General features: G+C 56.1%; 1 protein-coding gene and 1 pseudogene across 1 annotated transcript; both read left to right on the forward strand.

The window, feature by feature from the left end:
- The first annotated feature begins 339 nt into the window (after positions 1–339).
- Positions 340–1,913, forward strand: LOC142593821 (inositol 1,4,5-trisphosphate receptor-interacting protein-like 1; annotated as a pseudogene).
- A 3,901-nt stretch (positions 1,914–5,814) lies between these two features.
- LOC142593822 (inositol 1,4,5-trisphosphate receptor-interacting protein-like 1) lies at positions 5,815–6,810 on the forward strand. Its single transcript, XM_075713062.1, has one exon. The coding sequence runs from the start codon at positions 5,815–5,817 to the stop codon at positions 6,808–6,810; it is 996 nt and encodes a 331-aa protein (XP_075569177.1).
- The last annotated feature ends 4,895 nt before the right edge of the window (positions 6,811–11,705 follow it).

Genomic DNA, 11,705 nt, shown 5'->3' on the forward strand with positions numbered 1-11,705 from the left:
TATAAAAGGCGCCAGCAGGCAGCGCTGCCCCAGTACGGCCTGGGACAGCGGTGAGTGCGCACGCGGCGGGAAGCCGGGCTGGACGAGGGCCGGGGCAGAAAGGCGGGCCCCCGGCACGGTGGGTTCTCACCCTGCACCGAGAGCCCAGCCGCTCGTGGCAGTGCCTTGGGCAAGGCACGGTGCTGCCAGGGCTGGGCTCGGGCCTTGCTGCCTCCCAGCTGCCTCGCCCCCTCGCCTACCTGCCCCCAGCTCCCTGCGGCTCCCCTCCCCGCTCCCCCCGCCACCAGCTCTCTCCCTCCCGGACCCAGCCAACCCCTGCTCTCCCTCCTCCTGCAGGCCATGGCTGCCACAAAAGTCCTTGCCGTGCTTCTGCAAAGCATCTTCCAGCTCCCCCAGATGGTCGGTGACGAGCTGGATGAGGCCACGCGCGAGCGCATGCAGCAGCGTGCGGAGCGGCTCAACGCCGAGATGACTCGCCTGCTGCAGGAGCTGGAGCAGAGGAGCCAGGAGCCGCGCAGCATTGCCTGGGGAGGCCAGCTCTTGGCTGCCTTGCAGCAGTGGCAGTTCTGGCTGATTGCCGGAGTCCTTGTCCTGCTCTTCGGGCTCTGCTGGTGGCTCAGGAAAACAATCCACGACGTGGATGGACAGCAGCAGCGACGGGGAGAGCTCTAGCAGCAGCACAGAGCTGGAGGAGGAAGAGGAGCAGCGGGAGGAAGAGGAGCAGGGGGAGGAAGAAGAGCAGGAGGAGGAAGAAAGTGAAGGAGAAGATCCTGCTGATGAGAGGGGTCTCGGCGGGAGTTTTGCAAAGCGCATCCAGTGGCCAGTGCAGCACCTGGCGTACAGGAGCCAGGTGGTGGGCGAAGCTGGTGGCCGACCTCCTCCGTGTCTTCCAGGTGCTCTTGTCAAATAGTTTCTTCCCGGTGCGGCAACCAGCCATCGGGGTGGGCAGTGCTTTTGAAGGTTGCAGTCCCCGTGGGGATGATGCTGTCTCCCGCCTGCTCGTGCCCCTGCAGCCCCGCTGTGGGCACACCTTCCACCTGGAGCTGGGCAACACGGGGGAGATGCAGGCAAAGGACTCCTGCCTCCGCGTGGAGCTGGAGTGCACCTGCACGAGGGAGCAGCTGGTGGAGAACCTGCTGTGCTTCCTCCACCACCCCAAGGAGGAGCTGAGGAGAAATCAGGGTCCCAGCCTCCTAGGCACCCTCTGCACTGGCTCCTACCTAGATGTGCAGAAAACTGCCCGCTGGTTCCAGAGCTTCGTGAGGTCAGCCCGGGTGGCAGTGCCTCGGTCGCGTCGCCACAATACGAAGGTGCTGCCCTCCAGCCGCTCCTGCAAGCTGCAGCTGACGAATGCCTCCGGGAGAACCCTCTTCATTGAGATAATGCTTGGGGTGCAGCAAGGCGACTCGGACATCTTCCTGAGCAGCCAGACTGCAGAGGCCATCTTCACCCCAAGCACAACGTGGCCAGAGAGCTACGCTGTGGCAGAGGTGAAGGTCTTCAGGCATACGGCCAGGCAGGCCCCGCATAACAGCTTCCACCTCAAATGCCTGCAGCTCTGCGCCCGCATCCTGGCGGGCACAGGCTTTTCCACCTGTGCCTTGAAGACAGCTGTGATGCACCTCCTGACCACCGCACCCCTGTCAGGCTGGCGCAGGAGGGATTTCCTGCTGCGGCTGCAGGGTATCATGCGCTACCTGCGCTGCTGCCTGCAGGAGAAACGCCTCGACCACTTCTTCTTTGGCAATGAGAACATGCCCGACGACGTCATCTTGCTCCCAGCTTTCCAGACGGCCGAGCCACCCAACCTCTTCCAGCGCCTGGCACAGGATCCAGCCGCCCGTGCCGAGGCGCTGCGTGAGTCCGATGAGCTGCAAGACCGGCTCGTAAGACTGCTGTTCTACGGGCACTGAAGGAGGTCTTCATGCACGGGGCTGTGTTTGTGGGACTCACAGCTGATGGCAGACGGCCACCTCACACAGGACGGAGACAGAGGGAAGAATGCGGGACGCAGAAAGGAAAGGGCAAACCCCGTGCAGCAGCCCTCTGCCAAGGGCGGCACTGTTCTCCTCTCGATGGAGTCCCCAGCACAGCAGCCAGGGACAGCTACAGTGGCGACAAGGATGAGTTTTGCCCTGCTTTCCCCTCGCACTGGGCCAGCCAGGATGGCATTTCACACGGGCCCAGAAATTGTTGCTGGCACCTCCGGCTGTGCAGGGACCAAGCGAGAGGCACCGCTGATGTGCCTCTGTGTGTTCACTGGGGGCCAGGTGGAGAATCTGTGCTTCCTAGACGCTCCCCGGGGAGCTGGTGCTGCAGAACCCGGCACGCTGCACACGGAGAACACGCTGCTCAGTCGGCAGCGGGAACTGCTGCCACACCTGCCCCGCAGCTCCGCAGCAAAAGCGCGGTCCGGGCAGTGGGACCCGATGCAGCTGGAGCGGCCGTTGCAAGGAGCCTGGCAACAGAGACTCCCGTTACCACCTGGACAGCCACCGCCCTCCCTCTCTGGGAGAGTCCCTTCCCTCTGGGAGCTTGACCCTGTGCAAAGATGCCAATAAAGGACTCGTTTAACGCACAGACGCCGCCTCTGTGAGTGTCTGTGCATCACTCTGGGGAGGAAGGCAGGCACGGGCGACTGGGCTCTGGTTTCAACAATTCACTGGGCTTTGGCTTCCCAGGCGCGGCGGGTTAATCCCAGCAGGCAGCTTGGCATCACACAGCAGCTCAATCCCTTGCCCCCGGTGGGATGGTGGAGAGAATCTGACGGGCAAAAGCGGGAAAACGCGTGGGCTGGGAGCGGACAGGTTAGTAGGGAAAGCAAAATAAAGAATTCATTCACTACTCCCCTGCTCTGCCGACCAGGCCTGCCTTTTGGGGAAGCGTTCTGCCTCCCTGTGGCTCGGGTAGAAGGCATCGCCAGGAAGCTTCCTAGCCTTGTACGGCCCTCAGATTATTATCAGCTCTTGCTTTTTCGTGCGGGTACCAACAAAGTCGCGACGAGAAGCCCAAGGGCGGTCAAGAGAGACTTCAGGGCCTCGGGGAGATTGGTGACGGGATCACGAGCGCAGGCAGGACTCTCCTCTGTCCTCCCAGCTCTAGGGAATGACATGAAAACAGGCAGACGCCGCGTATCACTACCTGGCCCCGAGGCTAGCGGCGCTGCCAGAGTTTGGGCTTTTTCAATCATGGGGTGGCCTGTGCGACACCAGGCCTGCTGGGGCCTGACGAGATTCACCGTTCTCAACGGGGGAAGAGTATTTTTGCTCACGAATTAGCGGTGCTGCTTGAAAGAGCTTTAAACTAGGTTTGAAGGCGGGGAGGGATAAAATCCGGCCTACTAGTGCTAAGCTATGGGACGGTATGTCACTGCTTGAGGGACGCTGTGCTAGCGAGAGCCTTCGCTCTGCTCCACGATGTACTGAGTACACTGGAGCGCATCTGAAATGTTTGTACGTTTTTTTCCAGTGAGGGTGGTGAGGCACTAGAACGGGTTGCCCAGACAGGTAGTGGAGGCCCCGTCCCTGGAAACCTTCAAGGTCAGGTTGGATGGGGCTCTCAGCAACCTGATCTAGAGTTAAAGGTGTCCCTGCTCGCTGCAGGGCGGTTGGGCTAGGTGACCTCTAAAGGTCCCTTCCAAGCCAAAGCATTCTACGATTCTGTGATTCTGTGATTCTGTGATTCCATGGAGTAGAGGCCTTGGCTCGGTGCCAGAGCTACGACATCATTGGCGTAAGTGAGACTTGTTGGGAAGAGTCCTGAGAGTGGAGCGCTGTGATGGAGACGGTTACAGGCTCTTCAGGAGAGAGAGGCAGGGCAGGCGAGGCGGACCGGTAGCGCTGCGTGTAAGGGAGGGGTCGGACTGTGCAGCGCTTGCAGGGGAGGACGACCTGGTTGAGAGCCTCTGCGTAAAGATTAGGGGAAAAGCTAATGAAGTGCGTGTTCTTGCAGGAGTCTACTCTGGATTACCCAGCCAGGATGATGACACCGATGTCTTATTCTAGAAGGAATCAAGGGAAATGTCTAGATGAGTCGCCCTGTGTCGTCCTTACGGGCGACTTCAGCTTCCCAGCTGCTAACTGGGACTGCCATCGAGCAGACATGAACAGGCCCAGGAAATCCCTGAAGCCCACACTCAAGAGAACTTTTTGGTACGGGTACTAAGGGAGACGACTCGGAAAGGTGCCCTCCTAGACCTGTTGTTTGTACCTAGAGATGGCGTCGTGGGTGAAGTGACGATCGGTGGCTGTCTTGGCCGTGTAGCGATCGAGAAGCGGTTGAGTGGAAAACCTGGTGATATGGGAAAAACTGTCTGCAGAGCTACTACCCTGCACCCCGGGAGAGCAGACTTCAGGCTGCTCAAGGAGCTAGTTAGTAAGGTCCCCTGGCAGTCTGCTTTTGCGGGTATTGGTGTCCGTAAATGCTGGTCACTTTTTAAGAGCCCTTTCTTAAGAGCACAGGAGCGGGCAATTCCAACGTGTCGCAAGTCAAGCGAGAGGGGCAGAAGGCCAGTGGCTTGGCTGACCAGGAATCTCCTTTGGGAACTTAGGCAGCGAGCAAACACGTATGGGCTTTGGAAAGGGATCTGGGCATTTGGGTTGGTGGTCAGCTCAATAGGAGTCAAGAACGTGCCCTGGTGGCCAAAAGGGCCAGCCGTCTCCTGGGGTGCGCTAGGCACGGCGTAGCTAGCTGCTCAGAAGAAGGGATTGACCCACGACCCTCCGTCCTGGTGCGGCCTCACCTCGAGTACTGTGTGCCCTTTGGGGCACCACAGTGTAGGAAGGATATCAAACTATTAGAATGCGCTTCAAAAGAAGGCAGCAAAGATGGTGAAAGGACTAGCGGGCATGTGCTTACGAGGCGCGGCTGAGGACGCTGGGGTTGTTCAGCTTAGAGGAGAGGAGACCGAGGGCTGAGCTCACTGCTGTCTACAAATTCCTCACGACGGGGAGCGCAGAGGGAGGTGCTGATCTCTTCTCTCTGGGGGCCCGTGGTAGGACGCAAAGGAATGGCTTCAAGCGGCCTCAAGGGAAGTTCGGATTGGGTATTAGGAAAAAGTTGTTCACTGAGAGGGCGGGCAAGCAGCGGAGCAAGCTCCTCCCAGGAAACAGTCATGGCCCCAAGCCTGTTGGTATTCAAGAAGCGATGGGGCAACGCTCCTAGGTATACGCTTTAACTTCAAGGCTGCCCGGGGCGGAGTCACGGGTTGGACTCGATGATCCTCGTGGGTCCCCTCCAACTCAGGATATTCTGTGACTATGAGATTGCCGTGGCAGGCCGACGATAATAAATCCAAAAGAAAGCAGCACGCAAGCTCCTGTGGTTAAGCAGTTCACTCTAGGCCAGCCTTAGCCAGTAGAGCAGGGCAGCTGCGAGTGGCTGAGCTGGGGGGGGGGGCCGAAGGGCGAGGCTGGCCGGCGGGCGTGCCTGTGATGCGCTCTGGCGCATAGGGGACGAGTCACAATGGGGGGCGGTTATAAAAGGCGCCAGCAGGCAGCGCTGCCCCAGTACGGCCTGGGACAGCGGTGAGTGCGCACGCGGCGGGAAGCCGGGCTGGACGAGGGCCGGGGCAGAAAGGCGGGCCCCCGGCACGGTGGGTTCTCACCCTGCACCGAGAGCCCAGCCGCTCGTGGCAGTGCCTTGGGCAAGGCACGGTGCTGCCAGGGCTGGGCTCGGGCCTTGCTGCCTCCCAGCTGCCTCGCCCCCTCGCCTACCTGCCCCCAGCTCCCTGCGGCTCCCCTCCCCGCTCCCCCCGCCACCAGCTCTCTCCCTCCCGGACCCAGCCAACCCCTGCTCTCCCTCCTCCTGCAGGCCATGGCTGCCACAAAAGTCCTTGCCGTGCTTCTGCAAAGCATCTTCCAGCTCCCCCAGATGGTCGGTGATGAGCTGGATGAGGCCACGCGCGAGCGCATGCAGCAGCGTGCGGAGCGGCTCAACGCCGAGATGACTCGCCTGCTGCAGGAGCTGGAGCAGAGGAGCCAGGAGCCGCGCAGCATTGCCTGGGGAGGCCAGCTCTTGGCTGCCTTGCAGCAGTGGCAGTTCTGGCTGATTGCCGGAGTCCTTGTCCTGCTCTTCGGGCTCTGCTGGTGGCTCAGGAATAGGAGCAGTCAGTCAGCCAGCAGCAGCAAGGAGGGTAGCTCCAGAACAAAGGCGCATAAGGAGGATTCAGAAGAAAAACCCAGTGTTGCACTGCATGTAGGCAGAATTTCGGCCGAGCGCCTCCTGCCACAACCGTTCACAGTGGTGGAGGAACTTCTACATACCTGCCAGAATCTTTCCAGGAATAGTTTCATGCCACGACTGAAGCCAGCCATCAGCATGGGCTACACTTTCGAAGGTTGGAGTCCCCGTGGGGATGATGCTGTCTCCCGCTTGCTCGTGCCCCTGCAGCCCCCCTGTGGGCACGCCTTCCACCTGGAGCTGGGCAACACGGGGGAGATGCAGGCAAAGGACTCCTGCCTCCGCGTGGAGCTGGAGTGCACCTGCACAAGGAAGCAGCTGGTGGAGAACATGCTGTGCTTCCTCCACCACCCCAAGGAGGAGCTGAGGAGAAATCAGGGTCCCAGCCTCCTAGGCACCCTCTGCACCGGCCCCTACCTAGACATGGAGAAAACCACCCGCTGGTTCCAGATATTGGTAAAGGCAGCCTGGGTGGTTTTGCCTCAGTCGCGACACTGCCGTCTAGCAGTGCTGCCCTCCCGGCGCTCCTGCAGGCTCCGGCTGACTGACGCTTCCAATAGCACCCTCCTGATTGAGATGATATTTGGGGTGCAGCAGGATGACTCGGAGACCTTGCTGAGCTTGGAGTAGACAGGCGTTACCAGCAGCAGGATGTGGCCAGAGAGCTGTGGTATGGCCAAGGTGCAGTTCTTCAGGCACAGGGCCAGGCCTGAAGACACTCCCCGGGGAGCTGGTGCTGCAGAACCGAGCACGCTGGACACGGAGAACACGCTGCTCAGTCGGCAGCGGGAACTGCTGCCACACCTGCCGCAGCTCCGCAGGAAAAAGTGCGGTCCGGGCAGTGGGACCCGATGCAGCTGGAGCGGCCGTTGCAAGGAGCCTGGCAACAGAGACTCCCGTTACCACCTGGACAGCCACCGCCCTCCCTCTTTGGGAGAGTCCCTTCCCTCTGGGATTTTTACTCTGTGCAATGTTGCCAATAAATGGTGTCTCTGAAGAAGCGCTGCACCTGTGAATCACTTTGTCGGGGAATGTGGTGATAGGGTGCTGGCAGCTCAGCTGCCAGAGAGTCAGGGAACATTTTGCAGAAGAGTTCATGCAGTGGGCTCTGGTTTCAGTGGTTCTGTAACTAACGCTCCTCCACCTGTCCGTGCTCCTCTGTTGGGACAATCAGAATAATTTGCCACCCTCCACAGTTGTGCACATTGCCTGTGTTCCGTAGGGAGCCTGAATTGGCTTCCTTGGGAGCCATAGGCAAACCAATCCCTGGGTGCCCGACAGCATTGCCCTTGAGTGACCCCAGTGAGGTGAGTATCATTCTGTCGGAGTGGGAGCCCTTTGCACAGGGGACAAGTGCCACGACTGCAGAGCAGGGCTCTGGCTGCTCTGGCTCCTGTACGAGCACGAGACTCATTCCCCATATCCTCTCGTGACCTGCAAGATCAGGTTCCCACCCCCTTAATGAGAGAGACTTAACATGAGCAGCGAGGTTAAAGAAAGCTCTTGAGATGTCTCCAACTCAAAGCATGCACTTGTGCAGTCCATGCCACATTTATGAGAAGGAGTGGCCTGACAGCAGCTGTGTGGCAGAAGAGGTGCACTCATACCTGTATTTGGGACACCTCCAGTGGAAATCTAGTGACAGTATATGGGTAAAGATTTGCAAGATCTTCGATAAATGTCACGTGAAAAGAACTGTCTATGTCTGAGTGCTAAAGAAGCCCGGTGCCCATCAGCCCAAGGGATGTGGCTTTTCCGTGCTCTCTGAGGGCTGTGCTGTTACAACACCTACTCTTGCCTTTTTTTGCAGCAGGCCTAGTCGAGCCAGCTGTGCAAAGATGTCAATAAATCACTTAACACACAAACGCTGCATCTGTGAGTGCCTGCACATCACTTTGTCGGGGAATGCAGGCACAGGGTGCTGACAGCTCAGCTGCCGCAGAGTCAGGGAGCATTTTGCAGAAGAGTGGGTGCAGTGGGCTCTTGTTTCACTGATTCTGTAATAAGGCTTCCCAGCCTGTCCTTGCTCCTGCATTGTGGCAATGAGAATAACTCGTCACCCTCTACAGCCCCAGTTCAGCAGTGTTTAGGTGCACTGTATTTATATGGTGTTTCATTTCCCCTCTCTTTATGACAGACACCAGTAAACATCACAGCCTGTGCCACCCCTCCTGCCCAAGGCATATGCCAAGGCATCTTTGATACTCCCTCTGTTTTAACTCTGAAATTAGTTTCTGTCCCCCAAGAGGAAAACTGCACTGGTAACTATGCTGGGTAGGAGACCTTTTTTGAACATGAGGGCTTTAAAGGCACACTCCAGATGGGTTCACATGTGGGAGGAAGGAACCACTCTGCTGCCAAGTGGTCGTACATATTACAGACGGAGGGTGTCTCTGGAAAACCCAACTACTCTCAGCAGTAGCTTCCACCAACTCTGCTGCAAACCCTGCTCATGATCCTCTTGCAAGAGGGACAATGCCAGTCAGCCAGCAGAGCTCCTATGGGCTTTCTGGGTTGGTGCAGATTTTTCTTAGCACTTGAGTGGTCTTAAAGGAACTGTTGTGTTTTGGGAGGGGGACATTGATAGATATAAAGGAAAATGATTCATAGAATCATAGAATCATAGAATATCAGGTTGGAAGGGACTTCAAGGATCATCTGGTCCAACCCTTCTTGGCAAAAGCATGGTTTAGACAAGATGGCCCAGCACCCCGTCCAGACCAATCTTAAAAGTGTCCAGTGTTGGGGAATCCACAACTTCCCTGGGGAGATTATTCCAATGGCTGATAGTTCTCATTGTGAAAAATTTTCCTCTTGTGTCTGATCGGAATGTCCCCAGGAGTACCCATCATCCCTCATCTTTTCCATGTGACTCCCTGTAAGAAGGGATTCTCTATTTTCTTTGTAGCCACCCTTTAAATACTGGAACATGGTGATAGCGTCTCCCCTAAGCCTTCTTTCCTCAAGGCTGAACAAACCCAGTTCTCTCAGCCTTTCCTCATATGGCAGGCTTGTTTCCCCTGGCATGGTTGCTTTTCCTTTGTTTAAGACCCCAGAAGATATCCTCCTCTATGTCAGATTTAGGCCACTTGCATACTTCACCTGGACTGCCATTCCCTCTGGGCTCCCAAACACCCACACTGTCCCCTGGAAACTCCCCAAACCACAAGTGCTGAGCAGGAGTCTCCAGAGAGATGGTTTGGTCCTCTGGTGCCCCCTCTGTGCCTTTGTCAGTTACATCCCATTAGGATTTTTTGCCCTGGTCTTTGATTTTTCACAGTCTTAATTCTCTTGGTAATTCTCATGCACCTTGCCTACACTTCCAGCCTTGGCCACCCATACCTGTCACCAGGTGATTCCATCATGCTGTCAGGGGTGAGGTTCATAGATACTGCCCTGAGGTCCCAGTCCACCAAATATGTTGAATTGCCTCCCTTGCACTCTAGGAGTTGACTCAGCTCTCGGCACTGACATGGACAACTTTTTATTCTTCTGTTCTCTCTGGTCTCTCCATGTAAGCTACTGGAGAAAAGCAGCCTCCCTCCTTTGGTGTCTGAGCATACTGTCCATATCCCAGCTGGGATGACTTCTAGCTGTAGTAACACCCCATGGGGGTGAGTCTCTGCCCAATGGGCTCACTGGCACATCCCCTTGTATTGCTACCACTCCCCACAGTGTGACCGACCTTGTGTGCCAGCATCCCTCAGCACATCCCCTTGCCCAGGCACTGCTTCGCCCACCAGAGGACAGAAACAGGGATGAACTGGCTGGCCATCAGCCCTCCTTAATGATGCTGGTCTTTTGCTGGGGCACCCTGCTCGCTACATGCAGTGAGGTTTGCGCAATATCACAAGTCTTGCCCAGGAATCAAGTCCTACCTGATTCCTGCCCAGCTGGGGCAGGCAGGCACTGTGCTCTCAGGGCTTCACTTTTAATGGAGCAGCCAGACTTTGTGCTTAACTACCAGGGCAATAGCTAAGTCAAACAGAGGTCTTGTTTCACAACATCAAGTAGGGTTAATACATTATGAGGCTCATTGGCTTGACAACGTACATGAAGGGAAGGGAACAACAACCTGTCTCATTGCTTGAGAGACAAGGAGGGAAAACCTGCTGTCTGGGATGGACAGCATGTGAAAGTCTTCACGGTCTCTGCTCTTCTCATTCTCTTTGGTATATTTGGTATATTGCACCATGCATCTTAATACAGCATAGCAATACTTTATAATGAGAGCTCCTTTCAGGTTAGAAAACTAGCCATGAATGGCCTCTAGCTGGAGCCAGAGATTTACGTACTCCACTACAGTCTTGAAGAAGCATAACAAGTGAATGGCTAAAGACATTCTTGCCCTCTCCAAAACATCAGTCTTCCATTGTCTATAGTTGGTCTCTAGTCTTGTTAAAGCAACATGAGCTGGGGAAGAGAGAGAAACAGCTGTTTCCAAATGTTTGGCTACCCCAAGTCACACCTACTGTGGAACAAAGAATGGGAATTGCCCATAAAATACTTGTTTCTTTCCTCCTGTCTATCAGCCATTTCTTTTGTATGGTGATACTTTCTCTCGTGTTGGTGATGCAAAAGGCAAGAAAGCAAGTAGAGCCATCAATCAGACTACAAGTTAGGTCATTGCAAAGATCAGGGGTTAATCCATTAATCCATTGCAAAGGACAGGGTAGAGTGAAACATGCCTGTTTCAAGTATGGAGTGCTGTAACAGGCCACGGCAGCAGTGGCATGAAAGACCTGACCACCTCAGCACAAGGAAGGAGTAAGGCATACACATGTGCTGACAGGGGCTTTTGGTCACCACTGAGCCAGTCCCACTAGAGGTGCAATTGGCAGCTCCCAAGGACAAACTTGAACAAGACCAAGGTCTCCAGACTTTGGCAGGGTGGCAAAGCTGAATCCTGCTCTGAGTGCAACCACTGTGGCTCAAATTCCTCTCTGTGCAAGCACGACACAGCAATACCCCTGGTGCTATACTGAGTTGTCCACAGCACCTGCTGCCTGTGGGCACTGGCATCTCCTCAGGGTGAAGTTCTGGCCAAAGCATCACCTCAGAAGAGAATATGTCTTTGTATTTCTGCAGGAGACTATTGTAACCAGTGGCTGATGACACTGCTGAAGCTTTCCCAATGAGTTTGGCAAGCTGTGGGTGAGAGCTAGAGGCATGATGGAGAGCAGGTTTTGACCGGTGTTTTGTAGAGTCATTTCATAAAGTCATTAGTAGCAACTTCACTCTGATGCTAGAGCTTATGCAGCTCCTTTCCATGCGCTCTCCTCATCTTGATTTCTACCCTCACCCCGGGGACAGGAACATAGGCTTTGGTGGGGTCAGAGATAGTGGGGAAGACTCATGCCACGGGGTGGTGGGTTGGTTTATTTCTGCCAGGGCTAGACCTTCTTCCAGAAAAGGCTGTGATCCCTGTAGTCCCTATTCACATGCTTTGACTGCTCCGAGTTGAGTTACAAGCCACAAGAGATGTTTGGCAAGCTGAAGGCAGATCGCAGAAAGCATAGATCTAA

The sequence above is a fragment of the Pelecanus crispus genome, chromosome 6, assembly GCF_030463565.1.
Source record: "Pelecanus crispus isolate bPelCri1 chromosome 6, bPelCri1.pri, whole genome shotgun sequence".
NCBI lineage: Eukaryota > Metazoa > Chordata > Aves > Pelecaniformes > Pelecanidae > Pelecanus > Pelecanus crispus.